Raw genomic sequence first — 23,249 nt, 5'->3', positions numbered from 1 at the left:
GGGCGCCGCGGCCTCCGGGCCCGGGGACGCTCGGCAGCCGTGTCAAGATGTCGTGTCCTCACCGAGGGGCAAAAGGGAAGGCCAAGGGCTGGCACAGACCTCGCTCCCGGTGCGATGTGACTCGTTCATTTCGCCTGCCGGTTAAGTCTCGCTTCTCACAAGAGGAGGGGTGGGGTTGGTTTTCGCCACCAGCGCTGCTGTGGGGGGGAAGAAACGGGCTGGAGGAGCAAGACGGGTGGGCACAGGGCACCAGGGAGGGAGGAATCCGTGGCAGCAAAGCGAAGGGGCACAAAGCAGAAGAAAGCCAGTGAAGATACTGTCAAAGGAAAGGCTCTGGTGGCACCTCTGCGTTCAAATATAGACAAAAAGTAAAGGTATTTTGGATAAGGAACAACACGTCATTTATTTTCATTATTCACTCACTTGGTGAAGACACTGGAATGCAACGAAGAGACTTGGTATTACTGTCTCCACACTGCTGGTATTTTCCCATATTTAGAGCAGCCTATTAGTGAAATGCTTTACTGAAGCATCTAAGAAATATGAAATGGAGTAAAATCGCTTTGCGATTGTACACAGAGTGGCCATTACATACTTTTCCTTTACATCTGTAAGATTGTACTAGTCCTAAAAAGTATCTACAGAAAAAAAAGAATAATTAAAAAAAGTGGCAGCTGTTGTGGGAAGTGTGATTCCCGATGACCAGACGTTTATTGAGTTAGACTCAATAAAAACTGAGTTGATTTTTGCTAGTAACCCGTGCTTGTAAACAGCCTTCCTGATTGACAAAGAGTTTGTCCCAATAGATGATCTTGTAGGACTGCAGCTTACATGTTACCTGATGTGATTCCAGTGAGAAGGCTAAAAATACACATTTTTAAAGCTGTAGCTTCTTAATTTTATTTCCGCTTCAGTGGAAAAGCTAAACTTTGCACCCTACCACAAAATACTAAACATATCCTTCAGGACAAAGTGTTGAATGAAAGGCAGTAAGGTAAATAAGCAATGCCAAGCAAAGGTTCCATTCATATCATTAAACAAAGCCCTTTTCCAGCTAGTACTAAAGTCTTTTTTAATTTTTCTATTATTTTTTTTTTTCCCTGAAGAGGAAAAAGAAATCCTTACACGTCAAACATTATGGTAGCATAGTCTAAAAGATCTCTTAATGTAAATACTTTTTCAGCTGCGAGAAGTAGGTGTGTCACTATCCAGACCACAGCATTAAATTCCCAGCCACTACAAGGTTTTAGTATCTTAAACTTAGCTCCTGGTGCTGTCATGGTTCTAAATTCCCCTTACAACCCACCTGGTATAAAGCACAACTGAGACCCGATTCTGGTGAGGAATATACGTCATTACCATAGTAAAGATCAACAGAGGCAAATGTCATTCAAATAAGGAACAGCTTTGAAATTCACATGCCTTTGGGGGGGGATGAATTTGAAGCAGTTTATTTTAGAGCTTCTTTGATTGTTGCACAGTAAAGCAGAAGTTACAGGTCTGAATAAGTGTGAAATGGGAAGCACATATTCGTTATTTTTAAAAAGAAAGGAGATTTGGTACTAGGATATCCTCATATTTTGCCCGGTCTGTTGGACATCAAAATGGAAAAGTGGCAGCAATGTAGAAAGGTATAAAGGGTAAAACCTGTCTAGCTTTCTGCTAGGTTTGGAGGACCTGGCGTTTGTTGGATTGTTCTAGATTTAATGCTTCTGTAATTACACTGAGAATATGTGAGCTGATGAGAGCAAAGCAGGAAGGAGGGAGAAAAAAAGTTGGTATGTACAAAAACTATCTTAATTTTACCCCTGCTATAGAGGTATCCTATCTGTCACCAAAAATAAATAAAAAAGAAATGAAGAAATAATTTTTAACAATCCCAGTTAGTCAAGGACAATCACAGTCACCAAAGGATCTAGATATGCCTACAGCTGTTTTTCAGGTTGGATTTTTTTTTTCCAGAGCCTCAGTATTTGTAAAGATGGACTTTCTTACCTGTTTCATCACAAGAAAAGAAAGCAGGAGTTATGGGTTTGGCTTTTTTAATAAATGAAAAAACTATTTCATTCAGTCTGAAGGAAAATGGTGGCTGATGCTTATTTGGAGAATTTGGGTGGTCAAACAATTAGAATTCAAAGTGACAATTCAGCTTCATTGCCAAGGTGTTGATAGGTAGAACTGATGGCTGATGAAAAGGAAGATTAAAATCAGAACATGTGGTGCAAAATATGTTACCTCATTCATTAACTTCTTCCCCAGATCTACCAAAATATTTTAAAGGGAGCACTGAAGTTGTCAGAGGAGACATAATAATAACAGTATTTTCATATTTATAGAGTCAACCCTTTTTCCAATCACATTTATTGCTGTTACTGGTAAAAACAGCCTGCACACAGCAGTGTGGAGCTCCTGTAGCTGATCACGTATAGAGTGAGTTTGGGGAATTCCGTGTGGCAGTTCACTTTATTTGCGCAAGAGATGAGAATGTGGAGTATCCTGCCATCTCAGTAATTACAGGCTGGTCTGGTAACACAGCTTTGGTCCCAACATAGCCTAACTTGAGCAACACTGTCTTTTGGAGGTGAAAGGAATGGGGCAAGAGGAAACACGTTTTTGTAACCTTTTTCCTTTTGCAGTCTGAGCATTCTTTGTCATCCTTTGAAGCACAGCTTATACATTCCTCCAGCTCCACATGACAATAACATGACAGGTGGTATTTGTAAGATGGAATTATACTTAAAGCTTAGTTTTACTAAGAGAAATTAGACCACAGTCCTAGATCAGATGGTGATAAAATTGGACAACTGAGGAACTCATAGGACTGGGACAGGGCAAATGGTCATAAGAATTTTTTTTCTTCATCTATATTTCTGTTTTGAACGAGGGCAAAATTATGGCAGCTGGAAAGTGGGCAGAAGAAATGGGTGACAATCAGAACAAAGGCAGTTGAAAAAAGGGGGTGAGAAAATGGAAGTGAAAAGCAGAAACTGAACTAGTGAAAGCCTACATTTAGAATACATAAAATGTGAGGCTGGATACACTGATGTTACTTCCTTATATTTCTAAATTATTTTTCCTGTGAAATGGCACCCCTGTGTTCCAACAAAGTACTTTGCATAGGTGTGTGATTAAGTGTCTCAGCATGACAGATTGAAAGGATGTCTAATAAATACCAGTTTTGGTTGTATGTGACCTGTAAGTTCTGTCTTAGTATTCTGTTTTGTAGGTTCCCTAAAGCTGTGTCAACTCAAGTGCCATTAAATACATTGCCAAAACTTCACTTTTACTGACATGAGGTAGTGCCCTTCATGACTTTGAAAAGATAGGTAATGCTTCCAGGATTTTATACTAGGAAAAATGTTAAAATAAACCCCATGATATCTTGACTGATCTGATCTGAAACCCAGCAGGCAGAGAACTGAGAGCTAGTGAGACTAGTTTGTAGCATCATTTTTGGAGTACAGGCACAGGAAGAGCATTGCATCCAGCCAGAAGAGATGACTTAGGGCTGTCCCACTCACTCCATTAAGCAGTACAGTGTACTACTTCTTTAAACTAAGAATGGGAATATGTCTTTGAGGCTAGAATATAGTTTCAAAGTGTAGGAAAATTCAACTAATTGTGGTAGAAGATACTTTTTTTAATACAAAAAAATTTAGAACCTGCCAACAGCTAACACCACAAAAACCCTCAAACTAACTAACCAACCAACCCTGGGGTAAAGCTGCTCAGTATAATCTTGAAGTCCTAGTGAGAACTGGATCATCTCTCCTTAATGTAGATCTGTGTTCCCTTTCAAAGATGCATTAGATCTGCTGCTTCTGCTGGGCTCTTGCTTCTCAGGCAGCCAAGGGATGCTGAGCTTTCCACAGGGATAATCACCCACACTTGATCACTTGCTTGTGAGGAGCACAAGCAGTGTTGCACCTTCTGCAGTAGTGGAGGGACCTCCTGGGAAGGGCACAGAGAGATCACCTGGCTAAAGGTTGGGAATCTCCTTTCTGCTTCAGAGAAGGAACTTTAAGTGTCTGACTCTTTAGAAAAGCAAGCTAAACATGCCCACAGTTTCTAACTCTATCCAGGCTATAACTATCTTGAGAACATGTGTGATGTGCTCTAGGTGACCCTGCTCTGGCAGGGGGGTTGGACTAGATGATCTTTCGAGGTCCCTTCCAACCCCTAGGATTCTGTGATTCTATGAACATGATCTGATGAGGACACAAAAAAATGAGTGTGACTTCTGTCTACTGTACTTATCAGCTGAACATAGCTCAGAGTTTCCACTCCAGACACTAAAACCAGATGGCAGTCAGAACTTCAGCTGTGCTCTCTTCTGGTGCTATCTTTCATTTTTATGAGGAAGAAAAGCAAGTGCTTCTACTGGGTGTTACGCAGTCCGAACATAGAAACGTCTGAGAAGTGAATTAGCCGAGTCAGTCAACATTCATCCTTGGGTTAACCATGGATGAGTGTTTGTGCTTCTTGTGGATTCCGATGCTGTTAAAAAGTTAATCCACTTGATGCCAACTACAGGTTTATTCCCCAGTCCCTATTTACACAGGCAGAAGTATTTTGCAAAGAAACCATATTGTTTGTTTGTCAACACCATTGTGAGAAATGACAGATGCCATACTTAAGGGCTGTCTGATCTGCAGGGGACATAGAAATGAAATTTCATTAACATTTTTGTTTGAAACATCTTGGCTTGGTAAAGAAGAGAACAAATGAACATTTGGAAGATGATTTTTTCCAGCCTGAAGAGGCCATTTCCCATTCCAAAGACTGGTGTTGACATACTCCTCATCACGTAGGGAGGTCTAGTCACTGCATTAACTAGAAAAGGATCTTAGTGAAAGCACAGATTTTTATGCAAGTGTGTCCTTTTCTGTGGTGGTTAGCACAGCTGCAGTGGTACAGCCAACCATTGCAGACATAGCTTGCCCTATGGCTGTCACCAGCTTACCCTGTGAAAGAACCCCATTGGTGACCGAGTGGGCAGATCCTTAGGACAGCATTCTTTGCCCTGGTGAGTTTTGGTTCTCTGGAGCACTGTACACTTTTCTTTCTCTTCCTCTTAACAGCAATGTCAGTAAAGCCCTTCCTAGGCTGTCACTGATGCAAATCTAATCTAAAGAGTAGGCCAATTTCTGAAACTGCTTTCTTTTCCAAGGAGAAACAAAGGTAATCTCATTGGGGCTCCATATGCCCACCTTCAGACATGCTTTCCTGGGCCCAGCAGACTCTTCCACTCTGAAGACCAGTAAGAATAGCATGGTCCTTCAAGAACAAGCACTCACAACACAAACATGCTTATGAGTATGAGATAAAGAGATTTAATGAAGTTTAGAACAAAGTTAAAGTACCAAGAACAGATAAGTGACAGCATTTAGAAGCTCTGAAGCTGAGATCACTAGTTAAATCAGTGATAAGGAACAAAAAAAGGGGAGATTTTTTAATAGGATAAACAAAACCATAAGAAAAACTTCCCAGAAGTATATATGCATTTGAGACAGGAGGGTGTGCAAGGCCAAGGGAAGCCAGCAGAAGTGGCTCTGAAGCAGGGAAAGACTTTCCTCTCTTTCTTCTGGTGTTTCTTCAGAGAACTCTGAATCAGGAACTTCAGGCAATTTCTACGTTACTGGTGATTTTCAGTCTTAAAAGTGTCTAAGTAGAGGGCATATCCCTGGATGTTTTTTGTAGTGAATACAAGACTTTATCAGTTGGGTTAAATAAAGATGACTTTTGGAAGGATCTTCAGAAACTGCCCAATATGCAAGATACGCACCATGGTTGAAAACAAAAGTTAAGACCAGCTTTTTGCAGGACTTACTAGGGACTTCAAACAGATAGACATTTGTAAAGCCTTTTGATTTAATTCATTTCTTGTTTTAAGCAAGAAGGTAGATACAGAACAGTTTCTATCAACAGTTTCCCCCACAGGTATAATTGAGAAAACAACCCAAACTTAAGCTAATGGTGACTGGCATTTACCATATCTTGCTGAGTGAACCATATCTTCCACCTTAATTTATCTGCAAATTTCGAAGAGCTGCCCCCATTTTTATTTTTTTTTTTCTAAACAGAATAAAAGGATTCCCTCTCTTACAAATACTTAAAGTAGTGCCTAATCACAGGGCTGTTTGGTTTTCTTTTTAAGTCTTGTTTACTTGTATTTGCGTCATCTTTGTATTTATGTCATCTGTGTATTTGTGTCATGCAGGCTTGATTGGGAGAGCAGACTACTTGCTTAGGTGTGTATTTAACTGCCTTCCTGGTGGTCTGTGTATAAACACTACATTTTTCACAGCATTTTTAAGGGTTACCTTTATGCAATTGAAGAAAACTGAGCAACCATTTTCACAGTGCCAGTAACCTGGTAGTTGTTACTGATCAAACCATCTGTGACAATCGGGAGGAGAAAAAAACAACCCCAAACTAGCTGTGTATAACACAGGCACTTTTGCATTAAGATCTGTATTACTGTCTCACACCCCACTTCTACTTTTTAAGCTGAGTAATAGGAACATGGTAACATTTGAGGAATTTCTGTCTGAGGCAGCATATTTAGGCAAGATGACTGGTGTAACCTTGTCAGCAAAAATTTAAAACTGCACTTTAAACATTATTTGTGTATGGAACTATCATTAATTCTGCAGGCAGCATCTCTTACAGGATTGGCACGCCAGCCTCATATAGCTGCATCTCTTTTTTGTGTTTGGTCTCAGGATCATTTCTAATGAGATCCCTTTCTATTGAAAGTAATATAATGCTTCTGTTGTGAATCATTCTGGATGGAAACGAAGCTGTAAACATGTAATTATCTTCCTTCCAGGATTTTTTTTCTATAGATGCCTTGTGGAATTTTTCATATAAATAAATTAGTTTTAACTGAAGTTAAATGAAGCAGGCGTTTAGATGTTTTCCTGCATTGCTCAGACCATGATGTTACCATGCCACAACGATGGTGAGATTTCCTGAATTTTTCACTTCAAATTCTGTCAGTTCATTTTGGTCCCATCCTCTGTTCCTTCTTCCAGAAAGGTTAGGCTTCAAGTGAAAACTCTAAGCTTAGGCAAATACATTTAATTGCAGATCTTAGCAGTGCAGATAAACTGAGTTGTGGGAAACGTGGAGTTTGAGTGTTGCTTGTTTGCCCCAAAAGAGGAAGTGTACCAAAGCGTGTAGATATGTCAGGAAGTACAGGTTCTGAAAATAGACAAAGGGTCCTGTGTGCCTCCCAAAATTGCTTTCACCTTGCCTATATAGGCCTGGGTAATTTGTTGCTTATACAAGGAAAATTTGCAGGGTTTTTAGGTTCACCAAAATGTCAGCTGTTTATACTAAACTTTGTAGTTAACAAAAAATAAAGTCTTCTGAGTGTATCAAAAGGAGTGCTGAAAGGAGTGCAGTTCTGTGTGTGCCTGTGAGAAAGATAACTCAAAACTGTAGTCATGTTAGTTGCAGTCCTTCCTCTTCCTCTCTAATGCAGCAGAAGCAAATGATGCTTTAACCCATTGTGTCTTCCCAGGTGGTACCATGATAATCTTACCCGACACGCAGCAGAAGCGCTGCTGCTTTCCAACGGGCAGGATGGAAGCTATCTCTTGAGGAAAAGTAATGAAAGGGAAGATTTGTACTCCCTCTCTGTAAGGTAGAGTATGGACAGAAGTAAATTTATCTAGTGCCACACAACTAGCAGTTTTAAGATCTTCACTTACTCCCATGTTTGTCTGCATATCTGATGCACTGAGATGTGCTGCAGATTTTTTCCTAGAACTTGCCTTTAACTATTTTAATATATATTCCTAATAGATTTTTCCCAACCTTTTGTTAGAATAAACAAATAATTGGATTGGATATGAAAATTGCTCTCATTTTTCCAAACTATGAATTAATCTCACTGGCGAAAAACATCATTCCATGGATTGGCTACAGACTTTCGGTCTGCATGATAAAAATCTATATGGCAGTTAAGAGAGTTTATGTAACAGGTGGTGGGAGTAGAAGAGTTCTATTATGAAGATAGTAATTAATATGCCAGTTAACTGGCACTAACTTCATCAGTTTCTGGATCATTGTGTAGGTACTATCATCTCTGAGGGATGATCCAGTGTTTGACTGGATGGTTCTGCTCCTCCGTTCTGGGCTGAGACTCAGTCTTACCCAGGAATGCATGACTGATACCAGCGGTATTTCGCAAGTGTCAGACGTCCCTAACGACCTTCTTAGCCTTTGGCAACTGTATTATACATTAAGTAAATATACAGTGAGATTTTCAAACTCATTTCGGCCTTACACTGGGCCTCTGAACAATTAGTGACTACGGCTCAGCTTAATCACAGTATCTTTTTAAGCTTAAATCACATTGATCAGTATAATGGTGCTAGTTATTCACAACCCTAATAGATAGGAACACAGTGTATGCCCCTGAAATTGTGATTTTCTACATATTCAGTACCAGGAGCTGCTTATAGTTTGGAACTGTACTCGCTTGGAAAGTGAGGAAAGTGCAGTTTGCACATACCCCATTCCCCAGAGGTCTTAAAGGCATATATGAGTTGCTTCACTAACAGAAGAGCCAGGAGCAAGTGTGCCTGCACATACAGTGCAGAAATTATTACCATTGTAGACAGCCATATACCAGGAGCTTGAGGGGCATGGTGCCAGAGGAATTTGAAGGTGGTGTTACAAAATGAGTCTTCAAAGTAGCAATGACTGAACTGAGTGGAAATTTTAAGAAAAAGAATAGAAAGATGTATAAGCAACAGCTATCCTTGAAAAAAAATAATTTTAAATGAATTATTGTCTTGCTGGTCAATTATTTTTACTTTAAAATGTAACTAAATATTATTTGAGGTAATCTACCTTAGACAATTAAAAAAAATACGTATCTTGAAGCTAGTTTTAAAGGGCACTCGGGAAACAACTTACTGTAATAAATTGTTCTTTTAATAACAGAAGCTTAAATGTAAGTTATGAAAATAGGTCTGCTGCTGTAATGAGTTCTAGCCTTAGAATACTTTTTAAAGTCTACTTCAGGCCAATTCCAATCTCCCAATTCCTAGTCTTACTGCATTACCATATGAACTCAATATCCCAGACTGGAGTCTAATCTTTTATTCTGTTACATTATTTTTTGGTGGTATAGCTCACTTGAAATGCTGGTTGTGATTTTAAAGTGTTTTAGTAATTTTCTACTGTTTGTTTACCTCTAAGTTTTTCTTTGCATTTTTTTACTAATAATAAAGCTTAATTTTAGAATAAGTAATTCAATTTTGTTTTGATAAATTTGTGTGGAAAAGATAACTTGAGCAATTCTAGCTGTCATTTTCTTTCTCTCTTAAAATGCCTTCTATAGCTTTTACTTTACTTTCTGCTCTGCCTCACAAGGAGCTTCAGTCATTACTATAGTTTGTTGTAAAAGGGAACAATGCTTAAATGTCCCTTGAGGTTTTTATTGACAGCTATAAGAAGAGAGATTATATATTTCTTGAAATCTCCTCCAGCTAGATTACCCAACTTTTAAAAGGAGCTAGGAAATAGAGTAGAAGTTGCTTTCATTGCAACATTGTATTTCCTGTGAAATTAAATATGAAAACCTTATAATTGCAGCAGAGTCAGAGCAGCTATTTGCTGTTGTTGAACATCTGCACTTGGCTCACACTCATTGTGCCTCAGCTGACTGTAACACAAAACAAGTGAGGTCAGTAAAGGCATGTTGTACAGTATCACCAGTACTGTTCAAATGTAAGTATTTATTTAAATATCTCTTTGGTATTATAAACTCCCATGGAAGTGGCAATAAAAATGGAAAAGATACTATAAATTCCTTCAAGATATTTTCAGTATATTTGCTACATGCATTTTTTCTCAAAGTTCTCTCTGGACTATTTTGGATACTAGTAATATTAACAGAAGTAACTTTTTCACATGAGAGATACTTGGAGTAAGTGCCTCACTGTCTTCTGAAGTAAAAAAAAAAATTGCCTGTCCAGGAAGTGAGGCCTTGCACACTTCTCTAAATGCCATCAGCTTTCATAAGCAGATGCTGTTACTTCCCGACAAAGGACCCTGGTTCATGTTTTGACAGTACCCACCATAGAGGAACTGTCCATCTGAGTACACAGACAAATTCTACAGCTCTAGGTATCTAAAGTTAGAATATTAAATCTCTGTTCAGGTGCAAAAAGGAGGCAGCCTATTTTTGAAAGAGAAACAGAAGACATTTTTGGTGAGAGTGGGATGTTACCTGAGAGGTAAGACATACCAAGTAATGTAGGTAAACTCTCAAGACCTTGTAAGTGAAAGGATGTCATCCTGCATAGACAGAAGGCTGGAAACCTCATTTGTGAGTCTTTTCACTGATTGCTGCCAGAGTTAATTTAACTTGCTTGGCCTTTCTAGACTTTCATCATCTCATACCTGTAAAGCAGCAGTTAGATTTTTCTCAATAAATCTGAGCCTCAGATGTGTTGCATATTAATGAGGGATGGTAATAGCAGTAGTATTACTTCTAGGACAGTGATGGTCAGCCTGTGGTCTAGGCCAGGTTTCCAGTAGTAGAAGCTGCTATTTAAGGCTTGTACGTTCCAAATGCCTTTGGCATTTATGCCTTGACAAATTTTCCCTTTTTATTTTAGGGGAAAAGATTCTGTGAAACACTTCCACATTGAATATACAGGAACTTCATTCAAATTCGGATTTAATGAATTTTCTAGCTTGAAGGAATTAGTCATGCATTTTGCAAACCAGCCTTTAATTGGAAGTGAAACAGGTAAGGAGAGCTGTATGTTTGTATGAACACATTTGTAGTCATGCTTCATGCAGCTCTAAGTAAAAGGAGCTTCCAATGTGTTATCAAACAGATCTGACTGCTCAAGTGTTACTTTTCTGAAACTCACATTTGTATTAACTCAGGTATTCACGATGTTCCTCTTTAAAAACTCTTTCAAGTACTCTGAAGAAAAACAATACGTGTAAGGTTACAGGGTATTTTGCTAACCAGGGACATGAGCACCTTTTGATTTCTCAGAGAGAGAAGAAAGCATTTCAAAATACACATGTACTGGGAGGAACAGAACCTTCTCAAAAAGGGCAAAATCAAAGCAGGATTTATATGAGGAAATAATGAGATCTGCTGATAAGAGTAAAAGGAGAATGGACTTGAAATTGTTTAGTTCCAGTATTCTTCATCCAAGGAAGAAATCTATACTGATAGGTTCCTCTTTCCTTTAGGGAATGTGGCCTTTACTCCTGCTCCCTGTCTACAGTGGATCAGCCTGCTGATGCCATCTGTCATTACAGTGATTTGTCTTGTTTTTAAGAAAAAGAGAAAAAACATAGGCTCCTTTCATGCTCCTGAATTAAGAGTCAGAAGATTAAATTTGGTTCCTGTAAGTGAGTTGAACACCACCAGACTGGAATCCCTGGAGAAACAGATGCAGAGTATGATAATGCCAGTTTTAGGTGTAGCTTCAAATGTAAGAGTTGAAGATCTGTCAGTACAAGTTAGTGCCAAAAACTTAAGTATTCTTGTGTAGAAAGTGTATGCAAATAACTCAGAGTAGTTCTAATTATATATGCAAGAGACCAGTTAAATGATGGTTGATGCATACAGTAACTATAATATGTCACACACTAAATATGCACCAGTGTTCTTTTAACTCAAGCATTAAATTCAAGGGTTGCTTTGCTTTGTTTTTTTTCCACCTCCAAGAAAAATGCAGGGGTTCACTCAATATGGCACTTGTATTTTTCCAAGCATGTTCTTCTGAAATTGCTTTTAGGAGTGGTTCAAACACAGTTCCTACATGTATCTTTTGTGCCAGTAAGCCATTTTCCCTGTGAAATCAAACATGCACCCACAGGCCTCATGCTGTAAAGATTTCAGATGACATATAAAACTTGTATTTCCCCATTCCTTCACTGCATGTGTTAGGCATTAGTAATCCAGCCATTGGTGTTATGTGATCTCTGAGAACAAGATCAGCACTGCTGAATGATGGGCTCACTTGTCACCTTCCAGCTCCCCAATAAGATTCTGCTGGCTCTGTGAAACCTCTTTAAGTTGGATGTGCTGCAGAATAAGAAAAGTCGTCTGAACATCACAAGAAACCTTCCACATTACCATGGATAGCAGGAGAGATGAAGAGAGAGTTAGCACTCAGGCAATATTCCTTCAGATGTTATACTTGTAAACAATTTTCTATAGAAACACTGTGGGATCAGGAATGAGAGAGTAAACGAAGATAACATTTTTCATCTCCTCCTTGCTCATGGACAGGATTTTATAAGACAGAGAGACACACAAGATACGGTACCTGAAAGGGACCTACAGGAAAGCTGGGGATGGATTTGTACAGGGAATTTGGTAATAGGACAAGGGGAAGAGTTTCAAACTGGAAGAGGGTAGATTTAGATTAAACATTAGGAAGAAATTCTCTACTGTGAGGGTGATGACACACCGGCACAGGTTACCCAGAGAGGTTGTGGATGTCCCCCTCTGGAAGTGTTCAAGGGCAGGTTGGATGAGGCTCTGAGCAACATAGTCTAGGGGAAGGTGTCCTTGCCCACGCAGGGGACCTTGGAACTAGATGATCTTTGATGTCCCTTCCAACCCAAACTATTCTGTCATTCTGTGAGATAGAAATATGTAATGGTTTCCACTATACCATTTTAATTTGTCTCACTGGAGCTAGTTTTGTGTCTGAAGAAGGCTCTCTTTCATCAGCACTTGACCACACAGGCCTGCATGCCTGCCAGCTGGTCCATGGAGTTCCAGTGGTTGTTTTGTACTGGGACAAATGCAGGCTTGTGCTTCAAGCCCAACAAACCTTGTCTGACTACAGCTTCATTTGCCACTCCAAATTCCTATATGGACTCACAGTTTTTCTGCAGTGTAATGTGTACATTTCCTACTGAACTGCAGATAACTAAAAGGAATTTGGGGCTGGTGTGTTCTGTGGGATAGTTTATTGAGCAGGCAAGCTGAATCTATCATTAACGAAGTTAAATCAACAACTTTTATTAAGAGTGACAAGGTCAACATGTTATTGTTACCTGTTTGCTTTATCAGGTTTTATCTCAATTATTTTGAAAGCAAACAAATAAAGTTATTACAGACAAAAAAGCCACAGTCGCTTGAAACTAACATGGGACTAAATTCTGCCCTAGAAATAGGTATCATAGACAAACATGCAAGAAGAATCTTCTTACAGTGCAGCTTCTGCTAGTTCTTTTGTAGAGCTACCAGGTGATTCTTTACAAGTATCTTTTGTGGAGAAAAAAAGGTGGAAAACTTACTAGAAAATACTGCATAAAATGCTCCTCCCAGTTCTGCAACAGGGCTTTTTATCCATGCTGAACAGAGGGTGGTATTCTGATTCTGTGCAACAGCCTGCAAGTATTTTCTGTAGACTGGTGATTGGTGTGTTCTGAATTTCGTTTTAAATTAAAAAGTATTATTTTTCTGCAAGGTCAGAGAGAATTAAATTGATTTTGACTGTTCTGCTTTGAGTTGATTTTATTGCATTTTCGTACACCTGCTGTGCCTGCAAACAGATTTCAGTTTTTTACTTCCTATGCATTTTTTTGTTCCCTCTTATAGTCTTCCCATTACAAAATACACTTTAAACTCAACCACCTGTAGGTTACAAGTCCAAGTTCTTACAAATTCTACCATCCCTCCTCTTTAAGGACTGACAGCATCAGCATAAGATGCAAATGGAGCAGCATTTGATAAGCTGCAGTATTATTTATGAATAATTAAATGAGGTGGTTTAGCAGTTACTATTTTAAGGAGATTCTTCACTATTGTGAACAGTGTAATAGATTCATTGCAGCTTTTTGCAGAGAGTGTGCAATAAATATGACCTTATTTGGAGAAAAAAGAATGGCTATAATCAAATGGTACTAACTGGAAAGTGCTATGGTAAAACAGTTAAAGGTGGTGGTAATGTGGGCTACATTTAGGAAATCTGTAGCTGAAGCTCTGACAAATGAAGTGATTTACAGGGCAAGCAGTGGGTTGTTGGCAAAACCAGGATGACTGTTATGACCCTCATATCTAGTCCAGCATCCTGCCTACCCACACAGCCAGTCTGCTGTGCAGGAAGGGAATTCTGTGTGTCCAGTGATACCCTGCAAGCACTAGGAAGTGTAAAGGTTTCACAAAGGTACCATATATTTACATTTGTCACAGTTGCATGTGAACAAGTGTGATAACGCTAGTAGGCACATCTTCGTGAATGCAGTGAAAGTGCAGATCACATGTAGGTCAGCATTTCAGCTGTAACTATGAAATGTGTGTTTCAGTTTGTTCTGTATTATCTTGTTACTCCCTGAGTAGAAGGGAGGTTCAAGCAGGACTGGGGACACTGGCCTTTGAGGGTTGTGTGATGGTCTCATTTTGTTGCTATCTTGATTTTTTTGCCACCTAATATGCATTGCAGAAGAGCTTTAATTATCAACTGCTTAGAAGAAACAGAGAGGGTTTTCACTCGTTTTCAGAGATGCACGAACAAGTTGACTCCCTCTGTACAGGGATGAGGATACAGATTTAGATGAGGCCCAGGTGCCCAAAGTATTGAAGACTGAGCAGGACAACAGAGCCAAGGAAGTGAGACTGGGCAAGTGAATCCAACAGCAAGTGTCCCTCTGTAGTTTGCATGGGTGGGTTTTTGTAGAAAATACCCTTCACAAAATCTAAACTATTCAGACAATGCATGTTAGAAATACTAGTCTAGTTTTAATGGTACAGGAGAGCAATTTATAGGATCTGATTGTTTTCTTATGTAGGTGTGGCCTGAGTCCTGCCCAAGGAAAAACCCTTAACAGGGAGTGTCGCAGAGATCTCAGGGAGTTTATTACCTCTTACGCCTTTTTAATTTTAGGAAAATGTGAAGTTAACTGTTCCACAAGCAGGCAGCTATTACTTGTTATTTTCTAAGGCTGTCTTGCCAGCTGACTTAATCCTGCTGTCTTTCTCTCCAGGAACCTTAATTGTATTGAAGCATCCCTACCCACGGGAAGTAGAAGAACCTTCCATTTACGAGTCTGTCCGAGTTCACACAGCAATGCAGACGGGAAGGACAGAAAGTGATCTTGTTCCAAATGCTCCTTCAGTAAGTTGTGTTCTGGTGGGAGGGCTGCTTATCCTGGCATGAGTTTAGTATGATTGCTGGAGTGAGCTATGGAATAGCACCAGTCATTCATCCCTGTATGGGTTTGTATATGCAGGAAGTCTTTGCCAACCAAGATGAAACAAACAGACCTGCTAAGTACAGTGCCATGACAAATAAAGCCTTTAACCGTTGTCATGGCACTGAGACCTTCAGTGCTGTCACTGGGAAAACATTGTCTGTAGCTGACCTAGGTGAGTTTGACCACCCACACAAAGAATCTATGAAAGGTTTTCTTTTTTGCTTATCTTCCTTTTAGAAAGCTATCTTAGCAGGAACTTTATCAGGAATTCACAGAACCACAGAATCTTAGGGGTTGGAAGGGACCTTGAAAGATCATCTAGTCCAACCCCCCTGCCAGAGCAGGATCACCCAGAGCACATCACACAGGAACCCATCCAGGTGGGTTTAGAATGTCTCCAGCAAAGGAGGCTCCACAACATCTCTGGGCAGCCTGTTCCAGTGCTCTGTCACTCTCACAGTAAAGACGTTTTTTCTGATATTTACACAGAACGTCCTACGCTCCAGTTTGCACCCATTACCCCTTGTCCTATCACTGGGCACCACTGAAAAAAGCCTGGCTCCTTCCTCCAGACACTTGCCCTTAACTTATTTGTAAATATGGATGAGGTTTCCCCTCAGTCTCCTCTTCTCCAAGCTAAAGAGACCCATCCCCCTCAGCCTTTCCTCATAAGGGAGATGTTCCACTGCCTTACTCATCTTTGTGGCTCTGTGCTGGACTCTTTCAAGCAGTTCCCTGTCCTTCTTGAACTGAGGGGCCCAGAACTGGATACAATATTCCAGATGTAACCTAACCAAGGCAGAATAGAGGGGGAGGAGAACTTCTCTCCACCTACCAACCACACCCCTTCTAACACACCCCAGGATGCCACTGGCCTTCTTGGCCACAAGGGCACATTGCTGGCTCATGGTCATCCTCCTGTCCACCAGGACCCCCAGGTCCCTTTCTCCTACATTGCTCTCCAGCAGGTCAGCCCCCAACATGTACTGGGACATGGTGTTGTTCTTCCCCAGATGCAAGACTCTACACTTCCCCTTGTTGAATTTCATCAAGTTTCTCCCTGCCCAACTCTCCAGCCTGTCCAGGTCTCACTGAATGGCAGCACAGCCTTCTGGTGTGTCAGCCACTCCTCCCAGTTCAGTGTCATCAGCAAACTTGCTGAGGGCACACACTGTTTCCTTATCCAGGTCGTTGATGTCCCAGTACTGACCCCTAAGCGACTCCACTAGTCACAGACCTCCAACTAGATTTTGTCCCACTGATTTTCTGACTTCTTCCTTTCAACCAGTTCATGATCCACCTCATCACCTGATCATCAAGACCACACTTCCTTAGCTTATCTATGAGGATGCTGTGGGAGACAGTGCCAAATGCTTTACTGAAATCAAGATAAGCCACATCTACCGCCCTACCATCATCTATCCACAAACAAAAAAACACAAAAAACACACCAAGCCACCACACAAAACAAACACAACACTTCTCACATCTTTCTGACCATGCTCATCAGGCTGTATCTGAGGATACACATGTCAGGTTGCACAGTAAGCCCCTGTTTTGCTAAAGATCCTTTACAGCCAGTGGAAAGTCTTTCTTGACCCCACCCCTAAGTGAGGAAAGGAATACACTAAAAAGCAAAACCAAGTAACAGCTACAGAATTTACTATATTTTATTTCACTCAGTGAGTATGAGGATTAGATTACAAGAAAGAGATAGTAGTCCTTACAGACATGAACTCATTACTACTTATTATTTTTGCAGCCTTTTTTTTGTTAGAATTATTTTTCCCAGTTAGCAGTATACAGTCTCCTTCCTAATTTTCTAAGTCAATTAAAAAGTAGCCTTTTGAAAATAATATTCAAAGATGTGCAAGATAGGCAGGAACATGATTGGAAAATGAAATCCCAGACTAAAGCACAGTACAACCAAGTTAATAAGAGTATCTACACCCCAGTAGGTATGTTACTTGATATTACTTTTTTGGCATTTTCCCTCTTGGATTTTATTATTTTTTAATCACCTTGGCTTAAAGCAGGAAGACAGCTTGCTGTATTCTGACACAGACTTAAACCCAAAATAGACTGAGATAACAGAAGAGCCTCCACACTTTCAGCCCTGGTAATTTTGAGCCCGGTAGTGAGCTGTGTCATGTTAAACACTGTGCCGTACTGGAGTGAGATACAAGAGAACATCTTCATATCCTCTCGGGCCACCTGCCCTGACATCTGTGACTTACTTGGGCAGTAATTAGAGACTTTCAATCCTTATTAACTCATATCTAAATGAGACAGGTGGTTTCTCCAGAACAGTATTGCTCAGAACAGAAAGTATTTTGATTACATACTATATTTTTTTTGAGAAAGAAAGGGTTACATTAATACGGGTTAATGTAGTTGATTAAAAAAACACTTCTGATGTGTCTTACAACTAACAATTCATCGCCGAGTTCCACTTTAACCTCCATAGAAACTCAATTTCCATGTACAACCAGTAAAAAGGCAGTATTTTTTGAAGAGTAAGTAGTACTTAAGTTAGCAAGAATTTGGTTTTCAGAGGTTTGCAGTCTCACAACTAGGTCCCTACACAGAGTTTCCACAGCTGAGAAGTCGAAGTCCCAGCTCACTCATGTTGGTAGAGAAATGGTTCAAAAAACAGTTTTTCGTTAAACACATTAAACATAGAAGGTTTTTTCCTCTCAAATGTGGCAGCTTTGGAGAAGAGAATGTCTAAGTAAAACAGCACTTTTCCCCCCACTTGTATTTCAAGAGTGATTCCTGTGGTTAATTCCACTGTCAGCTAAACTCCAGGTGCTTCTGGGTACATGGACTGAGGTAACCATCTAACTTTACTAAATAAACTGGAAGTGCAACTATTTTTGTGCATTTGGTTGAGAAGATGCAGGCCGGAAGCTTGTGGAAGGAGGCACAGTCTAAGATTGCCTTTAGAGCCTACCCTGGTCCATATTTATCCTAGTAGTGGATCCAGCTGTGTGAGTGGTGAACAGGAGTGAGGACAGGGCAAGTGGCCATGGGAAATTTCCCCAAGATCAGTCTGCTCTTCTATCTTATGGATGTAGACAAAGGTGTGGGGGGGAAGTGGTAAATAGAAGCTGTAAGCTTAGTCTCTAACCCCAATTGCTTTCCTTGTTATTTTGCAGCTTGGTACAAAAGAAGGATATTTGATAAAACAAGGGAAAATAGTCAAGGTAAGAAAAACTTACTCCTTGTTTCCACTCTGCCATCACCACCCACAGAAGCTAGAGACAGTGCAGAGCTGAAATAGTTCCACCTGCATTCTCCTACAGAGACAAACAATTTACGTTTTGAGCAACAACAAAGCACAAGTGTAAACCAAAACACATCAACAGCTTTAGAGGTTTTTCTTTCCTAAGAAGCATTATACCAAATTCTCACAAGACAATTACCATCCATTCTTTATCTTTTAGAATTGGAAGACAAGGTGGTTTACACTGCACAGGAATGAGCTAAAGTATTTCAAAGACCAAACAGTAAGTAGCAAATACCAAGTTTTACTCTTTAAACTTCTGCAACAGCAACTGCAGCTTCCTTTTATCTCTGGCTTCTGACATCTGTATCACAGCTTCCCATACTGTTAGAGGCATCAAACCTTTCAAATAAAGTCAGTTTTGCTGATAACTTAAACAAGAGGAAGTTTTACAGCTGGAAAACGTTTAATCTGTCAGTCAGAGTTGCTTTGTTCAGTGGATTGTAAGCTACCAGCAGAACACAGCTTTTAGTGGTAGCTAAACACACAACCCAACAGACATCAATGCCATTAAAATCTTTCTGCAAAATACCAGCAGGATGTTTTGCATGCCTTGATTTCATCTGTTTATTTCAAGTCATCACACAATGCACATAGAAAACCATTAAAATAAATAAATAAATAAATAAATCTTTCTTCCTAGCACTCTGCCATAGATTAATCTGCTGCATCTGAGAAAAACAGTGTGGCCTTACAGTTGCTGTTCCATTTCTACCTTAAACTGAGTAAAAATAAGAAGTACCTCTAGAGTTCCTCAACCCTTGCAGTACTTCCAGTTTGGTTTCCTCCATAAACACAGCCAAAGTGCTTACTTCTGCCAAGCCCTCTATTTCAACTGTTCAACAGATTTAACACAACAGGAGTCACAACTGCCCTCTCTCACCAAACATTACTATTTATAAACAGACACATAGCCTTCCAACAGTTTTCGTTTCAGTTCAAGACAACTTGAATTGAGTTTCCAGGTCAGCATGTCCAAGGGCAGCACACCAAAGGTTTAAGTAGCATTTGTGACTTACCAGGCAAGAAGGTGTCTTTGACAGGAATAGTTTCCTCCTGGCAGCAGCTCTGATATTTCCTCATGCTTCCATTGTTGCTGTGGGGTTGCAGATACCTGCAGATGAGCAACCTGTGGTGGCCCTGGGATAGCATTTGCTAGCACAGCTCAGCACAAGTGGCTTTCTTCTAGTGTAATGTGTAAGTAACAGCCATTGAGCCAGAGGAAAACATAAGGAAAGGTGAGATAAAAAAATGACACTTCCATGCACTTGATGAAGTACCACAGGAACAATTAAGGATGTTTGGGCAGAGAGTAAGCTATTTTGAGTTGCCTCTTCCAAGGTGCTCAAGAGTGTGAGGCTGAAACAAACCAAAGAAGAACTCTCACACCTAGGGAAAATTGAACTCTTAAGGGAGAGTGCAGTATCCCTGCACCTGAGCATTCCTAAGCCTGTCCCAAGAAACTTAGATACATACACACTGCTCATACAGTCAGACTTATCACTTCTGCTGCAACAAGCACTGGTTTAACTTATCTTCATGCATTTCTCTCTACCCAGCTTCATCCTTTTAAAGCACTTAGGAATTAGTTAAATCTCCAACAGCTGGTTAGGTCTGCTAAGACCTATAACCATCCCTTGGTCTCTAAACCTTAGCTGGAAACAATACCAGATTTGCTGCTATCAGTTACATATGTAATGCATCAACCAAACCCTCAACACTCCATCTAGTTCTAGCTTTCCTGCAGCAGAGGTCTCCCCTGTTTTTTATCTACATCTGATCTGACTATCTTATTCTTTTATACTTTGCTTAATTTGTCTCACATTAGCACTGATGTTATGTTTGCTAGTTTGGGTTTATGGGGTTACATATACTGTACCTATACCTGGAAAACTCTAGTAAGGACTAGATCCATTGAGGATGAACCAAGCTAGGTTTATCTTCTGTTTTCATGTGTTCCCATTTTAAAACTTTTATTTTCAAGGCCACAGAACCAATTCGGGCCCTTGACTTAACTGAATGCTCAGCTGTGCAATTTGACTATTCCCAGGAGAGGGTCAATTGTTTCTGGTAAGTTGTTGTTCTTTCTGCACCCTGCTGGGAAGGCCAAAGTAGCTAGGGAAGTTTAAAATGTAACCACTGGGTGTTCCTGAAAGCTCCTTTGCTGATTGTGACCCTGATCTTCCTCTAAGTCATCAGTCTGCTTCTGTCAACCAACCTCTCTTTGTCCTGCATGGCTTTGCCAAATTACTGCTAGTAAAAGGGGTTGTTGTTTTTTTTTTTGCAAGGAGGAAAGGAGTAGACCTGTGCATAGTGGGTATTTATTTATTTTCCTTATTTTCTGAGCATTTATGGAACTTAGGTACTGTCCAGCTCTCAATTTAAATATGGTTATGGGTCTCACAGTAACTGTGCCCAAATGCAGGTCATCCATCCATATGGGCCCTGGGGTAGCATCTCTCCCAGCTCTAAACAACTGTAAACCATTCCTGGCTGTAAACCTGGTGACTGAACAGGAGCACAGCCTCCCCACTTTGCTCTGTATTAGCAGCTGCTGGTGCAGGCCAGCTGGCTTCAGTTTTAGGAAGAACTACCAGTTGTTCTAGCAACTTAAGGAATACTCTTGTTTACCTGCAAACACTCCATCTAGTTCTAGCTTTCCTGCAGCAGAGGTCTCCCCTGTTTTTTATCTACATCTGATCTGACTATCTTATTCTTTTATACTTTGCTTAATTTGTCTCACATTAGCACTGATGTTATGTTTGCTAGTTTGGGTTTATGGGGTTACATATACTGTACCTATACCTGGAAAACTCTAGTAAGGACTAGATCCATTGAGGATGAACCAAGCTAGGTTTATCTTCTGTTTTCATGTGTTCCCATTTTAAAACTTTTATTTTCAAGGCCACAGAACCAATTCGGGCCCTTGACTTAACTGAATGCTCAGCTGTGCAATTTGACTATTCCCAGGAGAGGGTCAATTGTTTCTGGTAAGTTGTTGTTCTTTCTGCACCCTGCTGGGAAGGCCAAAGTAGCTAGGGAAGTTTAAAATGTAACCACTGGGTGTTCCTGAAAGCTCCTTTGCTGATTGTGACCCTGATCTTCCTCTAAGTCATCAGTCTGCTTCTGTCAACCAACCTCTCTTTGTCCTGCATGGCTTTGCCAAATTACTGCTAGTAAAAGGGGTTGTTGTTTTTTTTTTTGCAAGGAGGAAAGGAGTAGACCTGTGCATAGTGGGTATTTATTTATTTTCCTTATTTTCTGAGCATTTATGGAACTTAGGTACTGTCCAGCTCTCAATTTAAATATGGTTATGGGTCTCACAGTAACTGTGCCCAAATGCAGGTCATCCATCCATATGGGCCCTGGGGTAGCATCTCTCCCAGCTCTAAACAACTGTAAACCATTCCTGGCTGTAAACCTGGTGACTGAACAGGAGCACAGCCTCCCCACTTTGCTCTGTATTAGCAGCTGCTGGTGCAGGCCAGCTGGCTTCAGTTTTAGGAAGAACTACCAGTTGTTCTAGCAACTTAAGGAATACTCTTGTTTACCTGCAGCTTAGTGTTCCCACTAAGGACATACTACTTGTGTGCGAGAACTGGGATAGAGGCTGACGAGTGGATTAAAATACTGCGCTGGAAACTGGTAAGATGACGTGTGCCTCAGGCAGCAGGACCCGTGGTGCTGCCATCATAACCCCCCAGTATTGTAGCACCCAAGTGCTACAGTTCTCAGTATCCACAAGCAGGGAATACTTGTTATGGCTTTCAGGCCAATGAGACTGAAATACATAGGTTTTTGCATAACCTGTGTGCCTCCAAACCCTCTTCAGCATTTTCGGGGTACCCTTTTAACACACACACACACTAGGAAGAATATATGGCTTCCATATTTAAGGATATAATTTTGTGGATGGTGAACAATATGAAGCATCAGCACAGACCATGTGTTAGGTCATGAAGGAAGCAATGAAAAGACAATGTAAAGGCTTAAAAGTGTTACTTCCTTAAAAATACCAGTATTTGGGTTGGCCATGCTCACACTCAACCACGTGCATACAGACAAACAGTAAAGGATGTTTTTTTCTCTTCTAGTCACAAATACGGAAGCAACTGGAGCAGCGCAGCACCGATTCCTAGCTGTACCTCCAGCACTTCTGCTCCATGGGCAGGAGTTGCCTCTGTGCCACGGGGAAGGCATTGCTTACAAGAGGATGGTTTCATGGCTCCTTTACTCACAGTGGGCATGTGTGAGCGTGTATACTCAACACAGACACTTGCTTCCAAATCTGCACACAAAACATTTGTACAGCTGAGTGCTCTCAGGCTGTTGGGTCACGTGTGGAGACAGTTGCAAAATCAAGAGTGTTGGTTTGATATGCATGTCTGCAGTGCACACTTAACTCAAACACCTGTTAACTGATCACAGTAGTCACCGTTTTAAAGCTTTTCATGGTTGTTCGGAGCACTCGTGGTAATTCATTGCAAGCTCCATCAGAACTAACCATTAGCAGCATATTCTGCAACCTTAAGCCTGTTACTTAAAGCCAGTCCTTTCTGGAAATGTTAATTCTTTCTTTTGTTTAAGCTCTAAATCAAAAGAAAAATGACAGAGGTAATAACATTATTGTAAAAAGTATCCATATTACAGTGCAGAGAATACTTCACAGCCCTTTTCAAGGTGGTGGACGAGTTAAGCATTTCTGTCCAAATATAGTTTTGTGTAGTTTAGATTTATGTCACACTGATGGGTACAAGTGAAC

At 40.4% G+C, this 23,249-nt stretch overlaps 1 protein-coding gene across 1 annotated transcript; it reads left to right on the top strand.

Annotated features, from left to right (window-relative positions):
- The first annotated feature begins 47 nt into the window (after window positions 1-47).
- Window positions 48-22,626, top strand: DAPP1 (dual adaptor of phosphotyrosine and 3-phosphoinositides). Its single transcript, XM_010003184.1, has 9 exons — window positions 48-235; window positions 7,529-7,651; window positions 10,641-10,774; window positions 14,992-15,122; window positions 18,360-18,407; window positions 18,648-18,710; window positions 20,472-20,557; window positions 22,045-22,132; window positions 22,582-22,626. Exons 1-9 carry the CDS (start codon window positions 48-50, stop codon window positions 22,624-22,626), a joined length of 906 nt encoding a protein of 301 aa, XP_010001486.1.
- Window positions 22,627-23,249: the final 623 nt, after the last annotated feature.

This window comes from Chaetura pelagica, unplaced genomic scaffold, assembly GCF_000747805.2.
Source record: "Chaetura pelagica isolate M959 unplaced genomic scaffold, ChaPel_1.0 scaffold188, whole genome shotgun sequence".
Taxonomy (NCBI): domain Eukaryota; kingdom Metazoa; phylum Chordata; class Aves; order Apodiformes; family Apodidae; genus Chaetura; species Chaetura pelagica.
The sequence above is the reverse complement of the archived record's forward strand: the minus strand, read 5'-3'. Positions and strand labels throughout refer to the sequence as shown.

Excerpts from the sequence above, each read along its gene's own strand:
- DAPP1 (XM_010003184.1), top strand. The coding sequence starts at position 48 with ATGTCGTGTCCTCACCGAGGGGCAAAAGGGAAGGCCAAGGGCTGGCAC. Across the intron at positions 18,408-18,647 it reads AACAAGGGAAAATAGTCAAG|AATTGGAAGACAAGGTGGTT; the intron begins GTAAGAAAAACT and ends TTTATCTTTTAG. Across the intron at positions 22,133-22,581 it reads AAATACTGCGCTGGAAACTG|TCACAAATACGGAAGCAACT; the intron begins GTAAGATGACGT and ends TTTCTCTTCTAG.